Genomic DNA, 24,153 nt, shown 5'->3' with positions numbered 1-24,153 from the left:
AAACAAAACGTTACAGCAGAGCGCCAACCCTATACAGGGCCGTCGAAGCCTCTGCTAGTAACAAACTAATGGTTAAAACTCTAATAAAAATAAAAAAAGAGCGAAAACAGGACAACCGGTCCCACTTGGTCAAAGTTACAAAAATTCAGCAAAAAACAAAGGCTAACGAACAAAAATACCGCATGGCAGGTTAGGGAGGTCAGCGGCGGCCTACAAAGACAGGAGACATGCGCATCGCGTCTGGACGCCCTCTCTGTTACGGTGGATCGCTCAGAAGGCTGGAAGTGAGAGAGAGAGAGAGAGAGACTAACAGGTGGAAACCCAGCCTACTTATAGGCCGACCAATATCCCACAAATTAACGTAATCGAAAAAGAAAAAAGAATTATCAAGACTCTAAAAAAAAAGTGATTCAACTAAGGTCTATGCAACATTAGAAGGAAAAATAAATAAATAAATAATTTATGTGCCCGACGCACATAACAGTATGGTATCAGTATCGGCATCTACTGCACAGCCAGGTATCGGGTATTGGGGCCAAAAAAATGGCATTGGCGCAACACTACTTTTTTCATTGTAACAGAAAAGAAATGAAGCGGGGAGGATGGTTCCAGTAGATCAATAGTTGGTGCTGAATGGCTGCAGAGGCGGAGATCGGACTCTATTTGGCTCCAGTTGGTTCCTAAACGCCTGTATTTCCAACACCTCTTAGAAAGTGCAGCACAACAGAAACATGAGGCAGCGCTGCGCGCTCAAACATGGAATATTCAAGGAATTCCTGGCAGAATTCCTGGGGACTTTTGTCTTGGTAGTAAGTGGAAGTTTTTTTTTTTCTTCTTTTTTGCTTCTATTCTTTAGAGTTGTTTGATAATCCCAAGAGAAACTAATTTGTTTAAGAGCTTTATCTATTTTGCTTTGTGTTTGCTAGTTGTTTGGCTGCGGCTCAGTTGCTCAGACTGTCCTGAGTCGAAACACGCTGGGGGAGCCTCTTACCGTCCATATCGGCTTCTCTGTGGGCCTCATGATGGCAGTGTACGTGGCTGGTGGGATTTCAGGTAAATGGGACAAAGCTTTGCCTCTGCTGTGTTTCACATGCTGCTTACTGCCAGTCGCATTATTATTATTAAAGGTCAGTTAACGACAAACTGTTAATCCAGCTAAAATATCAAACATATTATTTTTTCCCATATAATCTTCTGTTTAATGCTTCTAATACTTTGGCAGGTTTTAAAAACAATCATAGGTTTTAGATTAGAACTACAGAGATTAAATAGAATAATCCAGCTTCTCTGTGTTTTATCTTAAAACCTGTGACTCAGGAGGCTTGGAAGCTCCTAATAATTAAACTTTATAGGTTTCTGTTCAGTCATGTGTCATCTGAAAGGCTCCAGTGTCAGCGCGTCAGACGTGCCGCCTCTCTGCCCAGATTCAATGGATGTGCTCGGACCATTGATTTATCAGTACTATAGAGCAGAGCCTCTCTGGGGTCGTCCATAACCCTGGGCAGTAAATGTCCTGCAAACACCATTGATCAGAGGCCTCTCTCTGTGACAGAAACTCGGTCCAACAGAGGATGCTGGACTCAGCAGCTGAGAAGGAAACCAGAAACACAAAAAAACTGCTACCTCATTTAGAATATAGAATGTATTCATGCAGGAACGGTTAAAGAAGTAAGGGTTAAATTTTACTTATCATCTGTATGTTATGCATAGAAAAGCAAATAACAAATAGAAAATCTTCAGCTCACTTTTACACATCCAACTCTGTTTGGAAGCATAAAGCTGTTCTATGATGCCTCTGAAGTTCAATAGATGATATACGTGGAAAAAAACAGCATAACAAAGATCAAGGATGGCGGCAGGGGATAGAGCTGTGGAAAAGGTTAAAACTACGGTGGCCCTGAAGTGCAAACTGCAACTTCAAATCTAAAAGCGCAACTACATTAAGGAATTCGCAACTACATAAAGCAAAGCGCAACTACATTAAGGAATTCGCAACTACATAAAGCAAAGCGCAACTACATTAAGGAAATCGCAACTACATAAAGCAAAGCGCGACTACATTAAGGAAATCGCAACTACATAAAGCAAAGCGCGACTACATTAAGGAAAATCGCAACTACATAAAGCAAAGCGAAACTACATTAAGGAATTCACAACTACATAAAGCAAAGCGCAACTACATTAAGGAAATCGCAACTACATAAAGCAAAGCGCGACTACATTAAGGAAATTGCAACTACATAAAGCAAAGCGCGACTACATTAAGGAAAATCGCAACTACATAAAGCAAAGCGAAACTACATTAAGGAAATCGCAACTACATAAAACCCAGCACAACTACATTAAGGAAATCGCAACTACATAAAGCAAAGCGCAACTACATTAAGGAAATCGCAACTACATAAAGCAAAGCGCAACTACATTAAGGAAATTGCAACTACATAAACCAAAGCGCAACTACATTAAGGAAATCGCAACTACATAAAGCAAAACGCAACTACATTAAGGAAATCGCAACTACATAAAGCAAAGCGCAACTACATTAATGAAATCGCAACTACATAAAGCAAAGCGCAACTACATTAAGGAAATCGCAACTACATTAAGGAAATCGCAACTACATAAAGCAAAGCGCAACTACAGTAAGGAAATCGCAACTACATAAAGCAAAGCGCAACTACATTAATGAAATCGCAACTACATAAAGCAAAGCGCAACTACATTAAGGAAATCGCAACTACATAAAGCAAAGCGCAACTACAGTAAGGAAATCGCAACTACATAAAGCAAAGCGCAACTACAGTAAGGAAATCGCAACTACATAAAGCAAAGCGCAACTACAGTAAGGAAATCGCAACTACATAAAGCAAAGCGCAACTACATTAATGAAATCGCAACTACATAAAGCAAAGCGCAACTACATTAAGGAAATCGCAACTACATTAAGGAAATCGCAACTACATAAAGCAAAGCGCAACTACAGTAAGGAAATCGCAACTACATAAAGCAAAGTGCAACTACATTAAGGAAATCGCAACTACATAAAGCAAAGCACAACTACATTAAGGAAATCGCAACTACATAAAGCAAAGCTCAACTACATTAAGGAAATCGCAACTACATAAAGCAAAGCGCAACTGCATTAAGGAAATCGCAGCTACATAAAGCAAAGCGCAACTACATGAAGGAAATCGAAACTACATAAAGCAAAGCGCAACTACATTAAGGAAATCGCAACTACATAAAGCAAAGCGTGACTACATTAAGGAAATCGCAACTACATAAAGCAAAGCGCAACTACATTAAGGAAATCGCAACTACATAAAGCAAAGCGCAACTACATTAAGGAAATCGCAACTACATAAAGCAAAGCGCAACTACATTAAGGAAATCGCAACTACATAAAGCAAAGCGCAACTACATTAAGGAAATCGCAACTACATAAAGCAAAGCACAACTACATTAAGGAAATCGCAACTACATAAAGCAAAGCACAACTACATTAAGGAAATCGCAACTACATAAAGCAAAGCACAACTACATTAAGGAAATCGCAACTACATAAAGCAAAGCGCAACTACATTAAGGAAAACACAATTACATTAACCTACCGGAAAAGGTAGGTACCAGTGGGAAACATGAGACATCGCTGATTGGACGACGGGGCCGTTTGACCCTTGAACCGGAAGTCATTCTGCCTGCTGCCGCTTTTGAAAACATGGATATTGTCGCCGCCCCAAACATAGCTGCCGTTATCCAGGAATATTTTGAATCAGGACATACGTACGAGGTGATACTGGATATGCTCAAGACTAATCACGAAATTTCAGTTAGTTTGCGTACACTGAAGACACACTTAAAAGAAGCTGGACTGTTCAGACGACGCAACTTCCGGTTCAAGGGTCAAACGGCGCCGTCGTCCAATCAGCGATGTCTCATGTTTCCCACTGGTACCTACCTTTTCCGGTAGGTTAATGTAGTTGCGCTTTGCTTTATGTAGTTGTGCTTTTCTTAATGTAGTTGCGCTTTGCTTTATGTAGTTGTGCTTTTCTTAATGTAGTTGCGCTTTGCTTTATGTAGTTTTGTTTTTCTTGATGTAGTTGCGCTTTTAGATTTGTAGTTGCAGTTTGCACTTCAGGGCCACCGTACAAAACAGACTAAGGCAAGGCATTAGACCACCTGTACTGCTGTTAAACATGGTGGCGGGAGACAATGCTGTGGAAAGGCTTTCACTTTAATGAATAGAAGGAGATGATGTGAAAGCAGAGGTTTACCTTCCAGCCAGATGACAACAAACATTCAACTAGAACTACAATTTTAGTGTTTTAAACACTATTATAACTATATGTTGAAATGTTCCAGTCAAAGGCTGGACCGAAATCCAACTTTTACACGATTCAAACTTCTATGTTCGCAGAGCAGCTGCATTAAATCTATCATTCTATTCAAATGAAGCATTGATATAAATCTGAAAAGGTTTAACTTAAAGGCAAAATAAAGGGCTCCAGGCTGACACTGTCTGTAGCAATGCTGCCTGGCTGCAAGACGGTTGTAGGTTCAAATCCTGGCTTAGAGTTTTCATGCTCTCCCTGGGTTATTTCCAGGTACTCTGGCTCCCTCCATCAGTCCAATTACATCTGTTAGACCAATTGGTGACTCTAAATTGCCCTTAGATGTGTGCATGGCTTTGTGATGGACTTGCAGTCATCAGACTGCTGGAGATAGAGACGAGCCGCTGTGACCCCGACACAGGCAGCTGGACAAAGATGGACGGTAGCAACAATGCTATGCATCGTTTTTCAATTTTTTACCGTATGAAAGATGGTTTAAAGCGCTTTGTCCTCAAAGCTTCCCATTTCTGCACTACATGAAAACCAAACATAAAAGTGAGGTTTACAGGGTGGAAATAATTCAGCAAGAAACTTTTTAACAGCCAAAACAGTCGTAGTTTATTTCTTATGCTTAGGCGAGTTTTAAAGCACTTATTATCTTATATAATCCTTCTCTGATGGGCTGCCAGTTCTTTTAGGAAACTTTATAATTCCTTTCAATGTGACTTTAAATGCATGAATACTGTAGAAAAAATACTGACTATTTATTTTCTGTCCAAATTTACCCTTCGTCCCCAGTAGAAATCTGTTACCTCTATAATAATTTTAAATCTAAAACTATTTGAGCCATTCCGACTGATTTCTCACCATCGCTAAAAAGAAATGGTTCATTTCGATCCTCCCGCTGACCTCCAGGGACCTCGATGCCAGAAGTCCTCACTCCCTTAAACTTCTAAACTGGGGCATTGAGGCTGGAAGACTGCTTTCTCCAGGTGGTTCCTGACCCTTCTGACAATCGCTGACCTTGGAAAAAATCTGTCGTAGGAGAATTCCGATGAAAACTCCAAATTGAAGTGGGAAAAAAGTATTTAACTATTTACTCCAGTTGAATAAATGGAGATCGATAGATTTCACTCAGTCGGCACTTTATTTTTATCTTTGCAAAAAGAGAAATAGTTCCTCATAAGGCCCTTATTGCACAGTAGAGACTGACATTTTTTGGGGAATCCCACGGGTCACGGGATTCCCGTGGGATGGGAGTCAGTATTAGTAACGATTGGGACGGTACAGGATTAAAGCTACAGTGTGTAATAATTACAGGGATATACAGTCAGAAATGTAATATAGTATACATAACTATGTTATTTATCATCATCTACGAGCTCAGCCTCTTAACCTTAATATTTGCGTTGCCTTAGAATTCGTTATTTATAATTACATAGGAGCGGGTCTCGCATCCATGGAGGCAGACATCTTTACGCTACGGCAGCTCAGAGCCAACAAACTAGCGATTGCGAGATCGCCCATTACGCTCGAAACGGGTATATTTATTATCTTAAGTCTACATGAAATCTATACCCTACACAGACTAATGAAATACTATCTGTAAAATTATCTATGTAAACAAACCTCATCACTTGAGAAGGTAGGTGATGCGGACGTCGTGGAAGACATTTTGTCCCGTAACGCTCGCCGTACTGTTGGGGGGGAGAAGCGGTGGGGGGAGATGTTCATGTTGCTGCGGTCTGCAGTCTGGACGTTAGATGTCGCTGAAAATTACACACTGTAGCTTTAAACATTAACGGGAGCAGACGGGAGCGGGAGCAAACAAATAGTAACTAAAAAAAACTAGGATCGATGCCAAAAAATAACATAAAATAGAAAGAAAAAAAATCCAGTACTGGCGCCACCATTTTGTAGTTTTTTTCCTTGAAGCCTACACTATAATGCGAGTCAAAAAAACTACACAACCCAAAAACCAACAGTGCTTCTGCTCTGAGTTTTTCACCCGCGCTAAAAAAACAAAACAAGAATGGGAGTGGTGAAGGAGCAGGAGTCATTCTGAATGGGAGCGGGAGTAATTTCACCAGGAGTGGGACGGGACGCTATTTTTTTCTGTGGGAGTGGGACGGGACAGGAGTGAAAATCCACTCCCGTGTCAGTCTCTATTGCACAGTAATCAGCCCTGTTCTGATCTGGCCAGCGTTCGTTCACCCTTACTTACAATAATGGACAGTTGTCAGAGTGAAAACATATTACGGACACTTGTAATGAATAAACCTTGAGGAAGATTCTGGTTTGTCATTGGAATAAGGATGTCTTGTCTACAAACTCTCCTCACGCAGGGGAATTGTGTGAAAACTTTTATAGTGAGTAAATAGCATAAATTAATTATGAAATAATAGAAAAACTCAATTTTCCGATCACATTTTTAAAATTTACCCTCCTACTCTGAGTCCACCTTGTGAGATTAATGGTTGGTGTTGAATTTCTAATCAGTGAGCATTATTCTGTCTTCTGCTCTCAGACAGACATAATAAATGGTAACCTGCTCCCCTTCTGCTGCTTCCTGTAAATGTGACAGCTTCTCTAATAATGGAGAGGATATTAAGTCAGCCCCCACCTCGCCACTGCACCCCTCTGTCACTCTGTGTTGGTTCTGTGTCCCAGGAGGCCATGTGAACCCTGCTGTGTCTCTGGCTATGGTGATTCTGGGCAAACTGAAGATCTGGAAGTTTCCCTTCTATGTCATGGCTCAGTTCCTTGGTGCTTTTGCAGGAGCTGCAGCAGTCTTTGGATTGTATTATGGTCAGTGGTCTGCATGCCTCTCTCTCTATAAGATCCAAACAGATATTTTTTACACAGTGAAATATCTTTGTCTGTCATCACAGATGCTTTCATGGACTTCACAAGTGGTATTCTGTCAGTGACAGGAATCAATGCCACAGGCCACATTTTCGCCTCCTACCCAGCCAGACACCTGTCGGTCCTCGGAGGCTTCATTGATCAGGTGAGTTCTGGCTGCTCTGACCCCTGAAAACGTTCACATCTGCTTTCCAGCTCCAATTCCACCATTTTACCCAGCAAAGTCTGGCAAATACAGTTAATGCAACATTGATTGTCCCATATAGTCTGAGAACACCCCCTCTTTCTGCTCGGTTTGGGTCTAATGACCCATTTCCTGGGATTCACTGGATCAACTTCGCCCCATTTTCAGCCGGTTCAGCTGAGCAGCACACTTAAAGCTAATGACAGCAGAATATAACATAAAGCATGTGTGTTTTTAAACGCTTCTATGTCCCATCACAAGCAACATCTATACTCCTAACTACCCTCTAAAATAAAAGGATCCAGGCAACGGATGGATGGATAATATTCACCTGGGAAATTATCTAAATTATTATAACTGGCCACAACTTATCATGAGGATATGGAGCAAATGGCTTTGGTAGGATGAGTTATGACACGTTGGGTGCATTAATAATACGTAGTCTGACATTTCTGCCATGGTTCTTTAAATAAAACAGAAACATGCTCAGATGGCCTGAATGTGGTAACTTAACTTAACCCCCCCCAACATTTAGTGATGCTCATTTTACAGAAAAAAGTGTCAACTTAATCTCACAGTGAATATTCTAGAACGATTCTACCTTTGTGCTCATTTATTAACTGGTTTAAAAAAAAAACATTATTAGACTTCACTTTCTGTGAAGTCTAATAATGTTTATAAAATCAATGTAACAGAAGCTCTTTGTCACAATTTTAATTTAAGCGGGGGTCGGTAAAATCGCCAAACATTTCTTTTAACATAAAACATACAAAACTGATCTATTCCATAGGTAATATACACTCACCGGCCACTTTATTAGGTACACCTGTCCAACTGCTCGTTAACACTTAATTTCTAAGCAGCCAATCACATGGCGGCAACTCAGTGCATTTAGGCATGTAGACATGGTCAAAACAATCTCCTGCAGTTCAAACCGAGCATCAGTATGGGGAAGAAAGGTGATTTGAGTGACTTTGAACGTGGCATGATTGTTGGTGCCAGAAGGGCTGGTCTGAGTATTTCAGAAACTGCTGATCTACTGGGATTTTCACTCACAACCATCTCTAGGGTTTACAGAGAATGGTCCGAAAAAGAAAAAACATCCAGTGAGCGGCAGTTCTGTGGGCGGAAATGCCTTGTTGATGCCAGAGGTCAGAGGAGAATGGCCAGACTGGTTGGAGCTGATAGAAGGGCAACAGTGACTCAAATAACCACCCGTTACAACCAAGGTGGGCAGAAGAGCATCTCTGAACGCACAGTACGTCCAACTTTGAGGCAGATGGGCTACAGCAGCAGAAGACCACACCGGGTGCCACTCCTTTCAGCTAAAAACAGGAAACTGAGGCTACAATTTGCACAAGCTCATGGAAATTGGACAATAGAAGATTGGAAAAACGTTGCCTGGTCTGATGAGTCTCGATTTCTGCTGCGACATTCGGATGGTAGGGTCAGAATTTGGCGTCTACAACATGAAAGCATTGATCCATCCTGCCTTGTATCAACGGTTCAGGCTGGTAGTGGTGGTGTCATGGTTTGGGGGAATATTTTCTTGGCACTCTTTGGGCCCCTTGGTACCAATTGAGCATCGTTGCAACGCCACAGCCTACCTGAGTATTGTTGCTGACCATGTCCATCCCTTTATGACCACAATGTACCCAACTTCTGATGGCTACTTTCAGCAGGATAATGCGCCATGTCATAAAGCTGGAATCATCTCAGACTGGTTTCTTGAACATGACAATGAGTTCACTGTACTCAAATGGCCTCCACAGTCACCAGATCTCAATCCAATAGAGCATCTTTGGGATGTGGTGGAACGGGAGATTCGCATCATGGATGTGCAGCCGACAAATCTGCGGCAACTGTGTGATGCCATCATGTCAATATGGACCAAACTCCCTGAGGAATGCTTCCAGCACCTTGTTGACCCTATGCCACCAAGAATTGAGGGAGTTCTGAAAGCAAAAGGGGGTCCAACCCGTTACTAGCATGGGGTACCTAATAAAGTGGCCGGTGAGTGTATATGTTGGTGCAGGGTAAATGATTTCCAGAAACTTTCAATTTCACTGTGCATTCACTACAATTCTAAACTGCTCAGGACATCGATGATAACAGCTAAAAAAACAAACTTGCGGAAAAATAAGAAATTTCCTCGTGTTATTGACTGTAGGTGTGATTCTGGTATATTTTTGATTAAAACGCGGCTGTAACGCATGGTAAATGGAGAAGCCATGAATGTCCTTTAAGTAAAGATAGTGTCACGGTCTTTGTTCTGCTAAGTTTTCTTTTGAGTATTCAGTTTTACTGTGCTCCATGGTTTCTGGTTTTATTAGTTTAATTCCTTTTTTGTTGTGTTTTCTGGATATGTTTGAGTTTTTAGGTTTTTTTCTTTGTTGCCCTCTGTTGCCCTCTTGTGTTGGTCTCCTTTTCCCTAGCTCCTTTCTAGAATCCTCTGTTCACACCTGCTCCCAATCAGCTCGTTAGTCCTGCCTTTGTTCAGCCTACCATAAATACTCTCCCTGTTCCTCAGTGCTGGTTCCTCATCTTTCCCTGATGTCTCCAAGGTTCTGGTTTGTTTTACATTTTTTAGTTGGATTATTGGATTCCTGCCTCAGTTACCTTTGAACACTCAATTAAATCTTCAAGAAACTCACCTCTGCCTCCCTGCCTCTGCATTTTGGGTCCTCAAAACCTCAGCCTAACCTTGACAGATAGTGTTACTTCATGATGCTACTGGTTTAAATGTTTAGTGTAAAAATAATCATGCTTACCTTAATACAATTGAGAAAAAAATAGATAAGCAGATAAGAAAAAGCAACTGGCCTAAATATTTTTCTATATCTAATATTGAATCAATCACAGAAGCAGTTGATGAAGGGAGTCTGATCTGATCTCCAGTAGCAGATTAGTATCTTCATTAAGGTGTTTCTTAATGGTGCTTGGTATAATCACCCCTAATAAACCGTAATTAGTTTGTACTTTTCACACAGAATAAACTGAAATTGTGCTTAAATTATATTAAATCACAGATATATGCTAACATCAGCACCAATCACCTTAAAAGTCATTTTCCTAACAATAAAATAAGATTTAACTTTAAGATACATATGAATTAAAACGCTATTATAGAGCGATGCATCAATAAGGTGACCTGTCAGACATTTTGTTTTTACCTTTTTTACCCAGTTTTGGGATGAATTCAAAATGTTTAAGATCAAGAAACAAACGCTGATGATTAGAGTTCACTGCAAAGCAGCAGAGTTATAAAGATAAATAGATTAAACCAGATGTTAACATTAACTGCATAAAATGACACAACCTCCAGAGACTTAATCTGACTAAAGCTTTTCAGAAACATGTTTATTACAATAGAATAGAATAGAACAGAATAGATTGGAATAAAATAGAAAATGAATAGAATAAAAAGGGAAAATCCCTTTATCGTCCCACAATGGCGAAATTCTGGAGTTTCCAGCAGCAAAAACGGTCACACACTGGAAAAATGATCTACAAATAAGAAATAATTTCTTAAACTAAGTGTATTTAACCTTAATTTGAGTAGGCAAATGAGTATTTTCACTCTTAGAATAAGATAAATAGATAATATGCACTCGAAATAAGACAATGCGATTGTGTTTTCTTATTTTAAATGCAAATTGTCTCACTTTCCATCTCAATTCAAGAAAAAAATGCGCTTATTTTAAGAAAAAATTACTTAGGTAGGTAATTTTTTGCAGTGCACAAATGTGAATCTTAGAAAAATGTATAAGAATAACATAATAGTGAAGAATTTAAAGATAAACTATCAAATACTGAACTGTAAAGTGTTTTAACAATATAAAACTGGAGAATAAATGACCAATATGCAGCTATGGACATTTTTACAGTAATGGATATTTGAAAATAGCAGCAACATCAGAGATGTGCAGAATGACAGCAGCAGGTTATTTAACTGACTAAGGTAGAAACTGTGCAAAATCAGCATGAATGGAAGAACTGATTGAGGTTGTTGGGATCAGTGGTGGTTCTAGAGTTTTCCAGCTGCTGGGAGGACTTCAATTTCAAAATCTTTTAATGCCTTTAAACGATCTTTGAAAGCGTTGGTTTGTGAGGTTCTCATAAGTTATTTTGCAGCATTTAATTTCTTTTAAGGCACCAAGCAGAGGCAGTCAAACAGGTTAGCACTAAAAATACTACAATTTAAAAATTCACACAGGGACAAAGACATTTGTTTTTAGAGATGTGTCCTGTGTCCTATTATTAAAACTTAAACTGAAATATTTGTCCATGAAGATTATATTTGGCCAAATGTTAAACACGGGGAGGGCTGCATTGTTTTATGGGGGGGTTGTTCTGCAGGAGGAAGTGGGGCTTTTTACAATACAGCTGGTTTTGCTGGTAAATTAATATGAGGCAACATCAAACCGAACAATCAAAAGCAGCTAAATGATACTAGCAGTTATGCTGGTGAAGATTCTCAGTCCTCCAGGTCACACACTGCAAAAAAATGTTAATCTCATTAAGTAATTTTTTACTAAAATAAGTACATTTTTTTTCTTGAATTGAGGGGGTAAGTGAGACATTTTGCCAATGAAACGAGACAATTTACACTTAAAATAAGAAAAAAGAACTGCATTGCCTTATTTGAAGTGCATATTATCTAATTAACTTATTCTAAGAGTAAAAATACTCATTCCATTGGCAAACTATCTTATTTTCCTGCTCAAATCAAGAGTAAATTCATTTAATTTAAGGCATTTTCACTAATTTCTAGATCATTTTTCCAGTGCAGTCATTACAGTAGCGAGCCAACTCAGTCACAGCAGTTCAGTCAGAAGGGGGCGCAGTTCCTCTTGTGAGAAGCTTGAAGGACACAAAATGCATCCTAGGTGACTCAAACACTTAAAACAACAAGAGCAACAACAAAACTAAGGAAATGTATGCAAACTTCTAAGTTTAAAGAACTATTAGAATATTCTCTAAAATAAAATGAGTGTCATTGTTCTGGCATTTTGCAAATATAGATATTATTGATAACTCTATAGAGAAGTTTTTTTAGTTTTTGTTGATGGTATATGAGTTATTGCGATCAATATGGAGAAAAAATGGGCACCCGCAAACAACAGCTAAGACCCATTTTTATCGAACCCCAAAATTCTGTTACCATGCATCTGTTTTTAAAGCTACAGTGTGTAATAATTACAGGGATATACAGTCAGAAATGTAATATATTATACATAACTATGTTATTTATCATCATCTACGAGCTCAGCCTCTTAACCTTAATATTTGCGTTGCCTTAGAATTCGTTATTTATAATTACATAGGAGCGGGTCTCGCAGCCATGGAGGCAGACATCTTTGCGCTACGGCAGCGCAGAGCCAACAAACTAGCGATTGCGAGATCGCCAAAACGTCACAACGATGTAGAAAAAATAACGCGTATATTTATTATCTTAAGTCTACATGAAATCTATACCCTACACAGACTAATGAAATACTATCTGTAAAATTATCTATGTAAACAAACCTCATCACTTGAGAAGGTAGGTGATGCGGACGTCGTGGAAGACATTTTGTCCCGTAACGCTCGCCGTACTGTTGGGTGAGAGAAGCGGTGGGGGGGAGATGTTCACGTTGCTGCAGTCTGCCCGCTAGATGTCGCTAAAAGTTACACACTGTAGCTTTTAAGTGTTTAGGATACATTAAAAAAATAAAGAAATGTAAGAGGATATCTAAGTGAGATACTGCCTCCACTGTCTAAATCTAGCTTTCCATTGCTGTACAGCGGCTTGTAAAAGTATTCATACCAACGTGGTTTTCACATTACAATCCATCCATCCATCCATCCATCCATCCATTTTCCTCCAGGGGTTTTGAGGGATGCTGGTGCCTATTTCCAGCTCTTAATTGGCAAGAAGTGGGGTCCACCTTGGACAGGTCACCAGGGCAGCCCAGAGACAAACAGGACACACACCATTCACACCGTAGGAGAATTCAGAGAAGCCAATTAACCTAATAGTCGTGGTTTTGGACTGTGGGAGGAAGCCGGAGTACCCAGAGAGAACCCACTCATGCACAGGGAGAACGAACATGTTAACTCCATGCAGAAAGACCGCGGGCCGGGAATCGAACCCAGAACCTTCTTGCAATATATAACTGTAAAGTGCTACACTTAGTTTGGATTGCCCTCGGGGGTGCAACAGTAGGGTGTTTGCTTTTCTCACATTACAATCATAAACATAGATATATTTTATTGGAATCTTATGCGAAAGAAAGAAAGTGGAAAATGATTGTGAAGTAAAAAGTAAATGATAAATACTTTTGCTTCTTTCAAATGAAAAATGGGAATGAGTATTCAGCCCCCTGTGATGATACTTTGTAGACCCCCCTGTGGCTGTAATTCCAGGTATTAGTCTTTTAGGGTACCTGAGTGGAGTTGGCCCCCCCACCTTCTTCAAATCAGACAAAATTAGTGTCAAACGTTTGTGCAGCAAACATTTTCGTTTGTGCTGCTATCATTTTAAAGCAGGGGTCATCAACAGGGGATCCGCGACCCCTAGGGGGTCCGTGGAGGTACTGCATGGGGGTCGCGAAAGTTTTTGTTGATTAGACAGTGAACAAATAAGAACGAACAAAAAGAGAATAAAAGTTAAGTTAAAAAAAGCAAACTCAACGGTTGTAACAGCTTTCCCACCCCTATTGCTGCTCTGCCAATCACGAGGCCGTATGTGACACGCTGGCTCTGCCAGGTTCCCTGTGATTGGCCGAGAGCCCATTCTTATACAATTTTATACAATATATATAATTAGGGGGTCCCCGCCCCATCTCGCCATCAGTTTGGGGGTCCTTGGACTGGAAAACGTTGAATACCCATGATTTCTCTTCTTTCATATGTTTAGTTATGCTATTTATCCAGTAAAAAATGTTTTTACTCAGTTTGTTTCACCTGCAATGCTGAGAAACTGTCTGAGTGAGGGGTGGTTGTAGAAAAAACATACTTACTCCCAACACAAGACAAATTCTCTCCCAAGGTTTATTAAAGTATGTGTAATTTGTTTGACTCTGACAACCTTCACAGTTTTTTCCTTCACCGTAAGTAAAGGAGAAAAACTCCGCCCAGTCAGAACGGGGCTGATTACTGCGCCGTATGATGAACTGTTCTCTCTTTGCAAAGATATGAAAATAAAGTGCTGACTGAGTGAAATCCATCGATCTCCGTTTATTTAACTCGGGTGAATACTTTTTCCCCACTACAGGACCAATCAGTAACCATGTCTGTTCCAGCTCATATCATCATTAGAATTTCTTTAAGTATTAAGTCTTCAGTACGGGGGCCAGGAGATGATCTACAGCGTCACAGAGCAGCTATATTAGCGCTGACATTAGGTTACACACAGATGGACTGTATTTAGTCAATTATCAGGGAACTTCTGAAGGCACTTGGTTCCAGTCAGTGAAATGGCGGCTGAATACTTTTGCATTCTTCACTCAACAGCTTTTTATTTAAAAAACAAATGTATTAAATTGTTGACAATTTGCTTTCTACTTCACATTTGTGTACCACTTTGTGTTGGTCTCATACAGGATACTCCAATAGAAATAGATCTACGTATATTTGTAGTTGCAATGTGAAAAAACGTCAAAACATTCCCACCTTATTCGACTGCGTGCCGAAATCAAAGCTAAAGGTGGTCCAACAAAGTGTTAGTAAGTGACATTTTTTTTTAGGGATGCACGATATTGGGATTTTGGCCGATATCCGATATTTTAAAACTCATGTAGCCGATAACCGATATCGATACCGATGTTAAAGCTGGACAAAAATAAGTAGTCATTGAAAATAGCAGTTTTGTTATCCATTTCTGACACTTTGAAAAATAATATACTCAAATATATTTTCATATGCTGATATCAAACAGATTTTTAAAAACGCGGTATCGATCTATTTTACTTTCAAAATCTCGTGAAATTTCATCGTTCTGTTACAAACTCTCGCGATATTTTTCAAATTCTTCTGAGATTTTGTTAGTAAAATAGATCGATACCGCGTCAATATATCAACATATAAAAATATGGCAACATTTGGTGAATTTTCGGGGGATTTCGTAGCATAACGATGACATATAGCAATATTTCATTAGTAAAGAGATTGATATGGTGTTTTTAAATGGCAATATATCAGCATATGAAGATATTGGGATATTTTAATGGATCAATATTTTTTCCCTCGTCTTTAGAAGTTTTTAAGTCTGTAAAAAAGACGTTTTTAAGGAAGAAGAAGAAGTAGTATTTTTTTTTTTTTAGACTTTAGAAACTCAGAAGCTGATCAAATATCGGGTTAAATATCGGTGGGGTGGCCGATGTCCGATATTCAGTTTTAGGGCCGATACCGATAGGGGGCCGATTATATCGTGCATCCCTATTTTTTTTTGGCCAGGCAGTGTATAACTGTTATAGTAATTTCTAAGCCTTAAATTAACATCCAGATCTATATCTTACTAGCAGCCATTCAAAATGACCCTTCCCAGTCAAACGCCAACCAGATGGCAGCCCATTTCCCTGCAGCTGCCAGCAAAATCCTCTCCAACTTCCAGCCTCTGGCCTTCTCCTGGGCGTGGATATGTTTTTACTCTGACTCCACCTGAATTACAGGCTCTGCCTTTGAGATGATTGTTGGGTTTATTCAATGACGATTATAAAATTAATGTGTTTATGAAACATTTGTGCGAGGGGATGCTCCACTACTGTGTCATGATCCAGTCAGGAGACCATCCTGCCTTGCCATTCTGATGGAGCATTCTGTCTTCATGAACTGATCAATTGTTCTGTCAGAACAATACTCTGTTTGTAACCATGCGTCATGTTCTGTTAATAAAACGCTCTGCGGAGGAGGTCCAGTGGGAGACAGTGGGTTTGAGTCTGGGGTTCAACTGTCTCTCCTTTCTGCAGAAATTGTATCCATAATTGTGTATTTCGGTTCTTCTTTTTTCAAAAAACCTACATGTTATGAACCCGACAATGATGCTTCTCTTTATATCTTAATTTCCACAAATCATGACAGAAAGAATGTTTTAGTACAAAGATTTAAAAATGAATTATAGGGGACCAGCCAAGGACCCATCAAGAAAAATGGGGACATTTTAAATGGCTACTACTGTACACCTATAGAATATATATCCTATACCTAAATATATATTTAAAGGTTAAATCTTAATTTTAAAGTAAGTCCTAAAGAGCTGATGTTGCCCTGCAGGTTGTTGGGACAGGCATGCTGGTTCTCTGTATTCTGGCCATCATTGATGGCGGAAACATTGGAGCTCCCAAAGGCGTGGAGCCGCTCGCCATCGGCCTGATCATCATGGCCATCGGTGTGTCCATGGGGCTCAACTGTGGCTACCCGCTGAACCCTGCCAGAGACCTGGGACCACGTCTGTTCACGGCGGCAGCAGGATGGGGGATGGAGGTCTTCAGGTAGCTACAAAAATAAGGCAAAATATATTTCATACAGTATAAACCAGCATTACTGCTTCACTGCAAAAAATGGAAATCTAGATATGTAATTTTTTCTTAAACTAAGTGCATTTGTTCTTGAATTGAGGAGGTAAGTGAGATGCTTTGCCAAAGGAACAAGACAATTTACATTTAAAATAAGAAAAATCAACCGCATTGTCTTATTTCAAGTGGATATTATCTAATAATCTTATTATAAGAGTAAAAATACTCATTCCATTGGCAAATCATCCCATTCACCTACTAAAATGAAGGGTAAATACGCTTGAATTAAGACATTTTTACTTATTTCTAGACCATTTTTTCAGTGTTACTGCTTCACTGGAAATCTAGATAAGTAATTTTTTCTTAAAAAAAGTGCATTTGTTCTTGGATTGAGGAGGTAAAACAGACATTTTTCCAATGGAACAAGACAATTTACACTTAAAATAAGAAAACACAATTACATTGTCTTATTTGAAGAGCATTTTATCTAATTATCTTAGATAATTAGTAAAAATACTCATTCCATTGGCAAACTAACTTATTTACCAGCTCAAATTAAGGATAAATAATAGTGTTGCGCTGATGCTATTTTTCGGCCCCGATACCTGGCTGTGCAGTATTGGCCGATACCATCTGTTTTAAATTGATATGTGTGTATATATGAAGAACTGCATCCTACTTGGATGTAAAATAATCACCATCATGGCTTCATGTCAAGCTGCTGCCTTCCTTTGTGAAGCAGGAAACAGACTAAAACAAAGTGAATCCAGTAGAACTTTTTATTGCCTAACTGGAATGGGTGACAATAGTTGAAGAAACATTTGGCTCTGAAAATCGATGCCCTATTGGTACCCAGAGATGGGAAGTAACGAAGTAGATTTTTCTCAAATGTTTTTACTTTACTTTACTAATTATTTTTATGGCGACTTTTTACTTCTACTCCTTACATTTTTACACAAATATCTGTACTTTCTACTCCTTACATTTTAAAAAATTGTCTCGTTACTTTAGTCATCAATACCAAATTCAATCTAATTGGATGGGAATCTACGTTGCATTTGACGCACCGCTACAAGATGAATCGACAGATTCGGCGGTATTCATTGGCGGCAAATCATTGCAGCTTGGTGGCGGTGGCGTTAGCATAGCAGCATGGACGACGAGATGATTGAAAATGAACACAACGGAGATCTAGTCCTATTGACAGACATCCATTTAAAATGTAGGCAACGGCATGAAACAAGTGGTTTCTACTTTTACTTTTATACTTTAAGTAAATTTACAAGCCTGTACTTTGTTACTTTTACTTGAGTAAAGAAGTTTAATCAGTACTTCCACTTTTACCAGAGTATTTTTTAACACAAGTATCTGTACTTTTACTCAAGTACGGAAAGTGAGTACTTTTGCCACCTCTGGTGGTACCTGAGTGAAGTTGCCCCCCCCCCCCACCTTCTTCAAATCAGACAAAATTAGTGTCAAACGTTTGTGCTGCAAAATATTTCGTTTTTGCCGCCATCGTTTTAAAGATATAAAGAAATATTTCTAGAGGTCATCAAAGGGCAGCCCCCCCACCTTCTTCAAAATAGACGAAATGGGTGTCAATTAACTCGGCTCCGTTTGTGCAGCAAAAATTTTTGTTTGTGCCGCTTTGGCTTTGAAGATATTAATGAAAATGTAAAGGTCAAAAAGTCAACCAGCCCCCCCACTTTCTTCAAATTAGACAAAATTAGTGTCAAACGTTTGCGCTCCGTTTGTGCAGCAAAAAAAGATGTTAACTGACCTTTAATGGCTTCTACAAAATATTATTAAAATCATTGAAATGATACACTGGAAAAAATTTTAATCTAGATAAGTCATTTTTACTTAAAATAAGTGCATTTGTTCTTGGATTGATGAGGTAAAAGAGAAATTTTGCCAATGGAATGAGACAATTTACACTTAAAATAAGAAAACTCAATTGCATTGTCCTTTTTCAAGTGCATATTATGTAATTATCTTAATTTAAGAGTTAAAATATTCAGTCCATTGGCAAACTACCTCATTTACCTGCTCAAATTAAGGGCAAATACACCTAATTTAAGAAATTTTTACTTATTTCCAGATCGTTTTTCCAGTGTAGCAGTACAAATGAAAATTTCTGCCATACAAAAATATAACATTTTAGAATTAAATTTAAATCTAAAATATTTTAAGTAAATATATTAAAATTTTAAAAATGCATCTTTCAAAATATATACTTTTTCGTACTGCTATCATTTTAATGATATTAATAATTGTTTGTAGAAGCCATCAAAGGTCAGTGAACATTTGTTCATTCTGAAACTATGAATTTCATATAAATTATAAGTTGCTAACCTATGATTATATAATTTTAAACTGTAAAAAAATGAAAGCGGCACAAATGAAAATTTTTCTTGCACAAACGTTTGACACCAATTTTGTCTGATTTGAAGAAGGTGGGGGGGCCAACTTCACTCAGGTCCTATTGGTTGGTACTCGCCGATACCGATACCACCGTTTTAGTGCTGGATCGGGGGGCCCGTCCGATACTGGTATCGGTGCGACACTAGTAAATACACTTAATTTAAGAAATTTTTACTTATTTCTAGTTCGTTTTTCCAGTGTTCCTCACCCTTTACACTGCAAAAACGATCTGGAAACGAGTAAAAATTTCTTAAAATTTGTGTATTTAGTAGGGATGCACGATATAATCGGCCCCCTATCGGTATCGGCCTTAAAACTGAATATCGGACATCGGCCACCCCACCGATATTTAACCCGATATTTGATCAGCTTCTGAGTTTCTAAAGTCTAAAAACAAAACAAAAAGTTCTTCCTCAAAAACTTCTTTTTTACAGACTTAAAAACTTCTAAAGACGAGGGAAAAAATATTGATCCATTGAAATATCCCAATATCTTCATATGCTGATATATTGCCATTTAAAAACACCATATCAATCTCTTTTACTAATGAAATATTGCTATATGTCATCGTTATGCTACGAAATCCCCCGAAAATTCACCAAATGTTGCCATATTTTTATATGTTGATTTATTGACGCGGTATCGATCTATTTTACTAACAAAATCTCACAAGAATTTGCAAAATATCACGAGAGTTTGTAACAGAACGATGAAATTTCACGAGATTTTGAAAGTAAAATAGATCGATACCGCGTTTTTAAAAATCTATTTGATATCAGCATATGAAAATATATTTGAGTATATTATTTTTCAAAGTGTCAGAAATGGATAACAAAACTGCTATTTTCAATGACTACTTATTTTTGTCCAGCTTTAACATCGGTATCGATATCGGTTATCGGCTACATGAGTTTTAAAATATCGGATATCGGCCAAAATCCCAATATCATGCATCCCTAGTATTTAGCATAATTCAAGCAACTAAATAATAAGATTTGCCAATGGAATGAGTATTTTTACTCTTAAAATAAGATAATTAGATAATATCCACTTGGAATAAGACAACACAATTGTTTTTTCTTATTTTAGATGTAAATTGCCTTATTCCATTGGCAAAGTGTATCACTTAACTGCTCAATTCAAGAAAGAAATGCCCTTTTTTTAAAGAAAAATAAACTTACTTAGGTTTCAATTTTTTGCAGTGTAAAAGCCAGTTTCTTCATTCAGATTTCCATGAATGTGGTTTATTTCGTTATATAATGTCACATGAACTCACCCGTCTGAAGAGATTTCAAGCCATCGACTCTTCTGCCTCTTTTCTGCTTTTATGGCTGCCAGTACTGGAGGCTACTGGTGGTGGATCCCAGTGGCAGGGCCCATGGTGGGAGGAGTGGTGGCCGCCGTCCTCTACTTCCTGCTCATCGAGCTTCACCACCCCCATGAAGAGGGGGAGGCGGCTCTTGAGGTGGAGGAAGAGGAGGAGGAGGACGACGAAGAGGACGAGGACAGCAGTCTAAAGGACAAATATGAGATGATCACCATGAGTTAGAAACGTGATCATTAGTGCACCGTTTTCCACCTGTGAAGACGTTTCTACAGTCAGTGTCTTCTCCTTATTTGACGTTCATGCGGTGCAGAGAATTTATTCAAGGTCAACTCTGACCCGACGTGAAGCTCCACAAGTGAAATAAAGCTGAAGCTGGTTTGAATCAGAAAGACACACAGACTCCTTATAAATCCTGTCTTTTTGTAAATGACCATCATGTATGTTTAATTTTATCCATTAATAAAATAAGGTAGTCTTTTACTGACCTTCCCTTTAGTTTTGATCCCATAACCATCAATTATTTAATAATTTGTTTATATTTGAATTTTTCTTCTATATTATGACAAACTTTTTTTGCATCCTCTCCTGGATTTTAATTTTTTTGCATTTATTTTACTACTGAGCATTATAAGTCTGAATTAAAGTTTACACAAATAACAAGTTCTCCTGAGAGATTTTTGATTCAATTTCATTTCAGTTCAGTTTATTTCTATAGCTCCAATTCACATCATGTCATCTCAGCACTGCAAAAAATAGAAATCTCAATAAGTTATTTTTTCTTAAAATAAGTGCGTTTTTCCTTGATTTGAGGAGGTAAGTAAGACACTTTGCCAATGGAACAAGACAATTTCCTTTTAAAATAAGAAAAAACTATTTTATCGTCTTATTTCAAGTAAATATTATCTAACTATCTTATTTTAAGAGTGAAAATACTCATTCCATTGGCAGATCATCTTATTTACCTGCTCAAATTAGGGCTAAATATACTTAATTTAAGCCATTTTTTTACTTATTTCTGGATTGTTTTTGCAGTGAGGTCACTTTCCAGTTCACCAGATCATCCAGTCAGATTGATTCAAAGTTTTCTATCTAAGGAAAACCAGCTGATTGCATCGACTCATTGACTCTTCAGCAATCCCTCACACTAAGCATGCTTGTAGCGACAGTGGAGAGGAAAAACTCCCTTTGAACAGGAAGAAACCTCCAGCAGAACCAGGCTCAGTGTGAGCGGCCATCTGCTGAGGCCCACTGGGGTTCAAGGAGACAGAAGCAGACATAGAAAAAGAAGCATAGATACAAAAGGCAACTGTCAACCAGCTCCACAGGCGGCCCCGTCCAGGAAACACACAGCCAGGCAGACGAGCTCCGAGCCAGCTCCCATGTCAGAGGATGAAGAGAGCACATCCAGTTAGTCACAGTCAGAGAAACAGGACTACACTGGAAAACAGGCCAAGCTCCAACATCTAGAAACAAAGGTGTTGATGGCAGCAGCACAGCTGATATTTCTCTCCAGGATGGAGTCACAGCCAAACAGGAACAGACCAGATGAAGCTACTATGAGAAAAAGCAGAGAGAGCAGAACGTTAGAGATTGAACTAACAGATTCTGCAGAGTGGGAGAATAGAGATAGAATGAAGCAGAATGATGAAATAGAGATCCCCTTTTTCATCATTCTGCTTCTTATTTATCTCACAATGGATTTAACCCATCCCCTTGGGGAGCAGTGGGCTGCCAACATGGGGCATCCGGGGAGAAAAGGGTCTTGCTCAGAGAGCCAGTCTGTGTGATTGGGGCACAAACTCTATGCCCTAACCACTTGGCCGCCACTCCTCCGAGTCGAGTAAAGTTTCAGATTCACTAAAGAATATTTAGTTATGTTTAGTTTTTTTGTTTATGTACAGAAATGTGTCTTTCTTTTTAGCTCCATGACTGGTTATGTGTTTTATTTTTAGATCATTTGTTCTATAGGTTGAAACATCAATGCCTTTCCCTCCTGGGAGTCTTTGCTTATGTACCAGCAGCTGAACTATAGCAGGTCAGATTCTGCAGGAATGCGTTTGCACGTGCAGCACAGAGCGGTCGATTATTGATCATCAATGCTGATCTTCTGTCACCGCCTGCAACATCGCTGGGAATCGGCAAACAAAACTACAGTTTCAGTCCAATATTTCCTAGAAGAGAAAAGCATTGATGGATTTGATCCTATGCAGGAAAGAATTCATCGAAACCTGTGTTGATTTTTTTGGTTTGGTTTTTTTTCTGGCAGCACATCATCATCAATATAAAAAACAGTAATAACACTCATCTGCAACCACAATCCTGCCTTTATGTCGACGACACTGCCCTTTATTAAAGGCACACTATGCAACATTTTTCAGTTAATTAATGTGTTCCATAACGTTTTGGATGATTAAATGAGTCATTTCAGGTTGAACAAAGGTATTCTCGGCCGCCCTGGTGGTCTGTGGGGGAAATACCGCACTCGCAACTGCAGGAGCACCGACCCGCACCCACAGGCTCAGAAGTCTCGTGAGAGTCGGTCTTGCTTTACGGCGAGAACTGCTACACGCCCCCAGTTAAAAGCATTCTCGTTGCTAGCACAGTGGCGATCTTTGTGCAGTTATGCTACGTTCACGCAGCAAAAGCAGCAAAATCGTGTCTGCTGCTTCATTTTTGCTGCTTGAACCAGTTAGTTCTGACGCTCTGGCTGTGCGGTGCAAAAGTGTGTCTGACGCGCGTTGGGCGGAGCTTCACTATCCTTTCTCTGCCTTGCAGCTATATTTGCTGTGATCATTTGGAATAAAGTAGTTTTAATATGTGTTTAAGTGAGAAAATACACCTGAAAACGTAATCAGTGCCGTCAGTTCATTCAGATTATTATCCTGCCTTCAATATTTTTTCTGTCGGAGCCGCTCAGACCCCCACATACCAGCGGTGCGCCGACAGAAGGAATCCCTTCATCAGCAGCCTCTGGCCGGGTCGCCTCCTCGCGGTTCACCACGGCAGCTGGTAGGTGTTTTTCATCTAAATAATCCAAACTGCACATTCTGCCGGCAGATTTCTGCATTTTAAGTTAATTTAAGCGTCAATAAACTGTTTAAGAGGAGTGATCATCAGCGCTGTGTCTCTCTCCCTGCGTCAGATGCTAAGCCCGACGCCCGACGCGCTGCTTCAGCTGCTCAGACGTGCTGCGCCTGCTGCTCAAAACGTGCCGCGGGACCTTTTGCTGCGCCTTGATGCGCGTCAACCATTGACTTTGCATGTAAACTCGCTGCTTCTGTCGCGCCAGCTGCGGTGTGAACGCAGCATTAGTCATTCGCTGCTAAGCTCAAAACAACCGCGCCTGGCTTGACGGAGAAACCAGGAGAACAGCTGAGCATATTTACGACAGTGCACTTTTACTTTCGCCCTCTGGGGGGAGCCTCGCTGGAAAATCAACACCCGTTGCAAAGTATACCTTTAAGATGGTCTAACTTTTGTCATAAGTTAAGGAATATCATAAAATATATCATATCATAAAAAAAA

The 24,153-nt window shown here is 39.3% G+C and overlaps 1 protein-coding gene across 1 annotated transcript; it reads left to right on the top strand.

The window, feature by feature from the left end:
* The first annotated feature begins 648 nt into the window (after positions 1 to 648).
* On the top strand, positions 649 to 21,285 carry LOC119775048 (aquaporin-9-like). Its single transcript, XM_038272913.1, has 6 exons — positions 649 to 809; positions 927 to 1,053; positions 7,002 to 7,139; positions 7,223 to 7,341; positions 16,636 to 16,853; positions 20,640 to 21,285. The coding sequence occupies exons 1-6, from the start codon at positions 732 to 734 to the stop codon at positions 20,848 to 20,850; spliced, it is 891 nt and encodes a 296-aa protein (XP_038128841.1). The 5' UTR covers positions 649 to 731; the 3' UTR covers positions 20,851 to 21,285.
* The last annotated feature ends 2,868 nt before the right edge of the window (positions 21,286 to 24,153 follow it).

The sequence above is a fragment of the Cyprinodon tularosa genome, unplaced genomic scaffold (genome assembly GCF_016077235.1).
Source record: "Cyprinodon tularosa strain WSP-4 unplaced genomic scaffold, ASM1607723v1 ctg847, whole genome shotgun sequence".
NCBI classification, from domain to species: Eukaryota; Metazoa; Chordata; class Actinopteri; order Cyprinodontiformes; family Cyprinodontidae; genus Cyprinodon; species Cyprinodon tularosa.
Note: the sequence above shows the minus strand (reverse complement) of the source record. Positions and strands in the feature narration are given on the sequence as shown.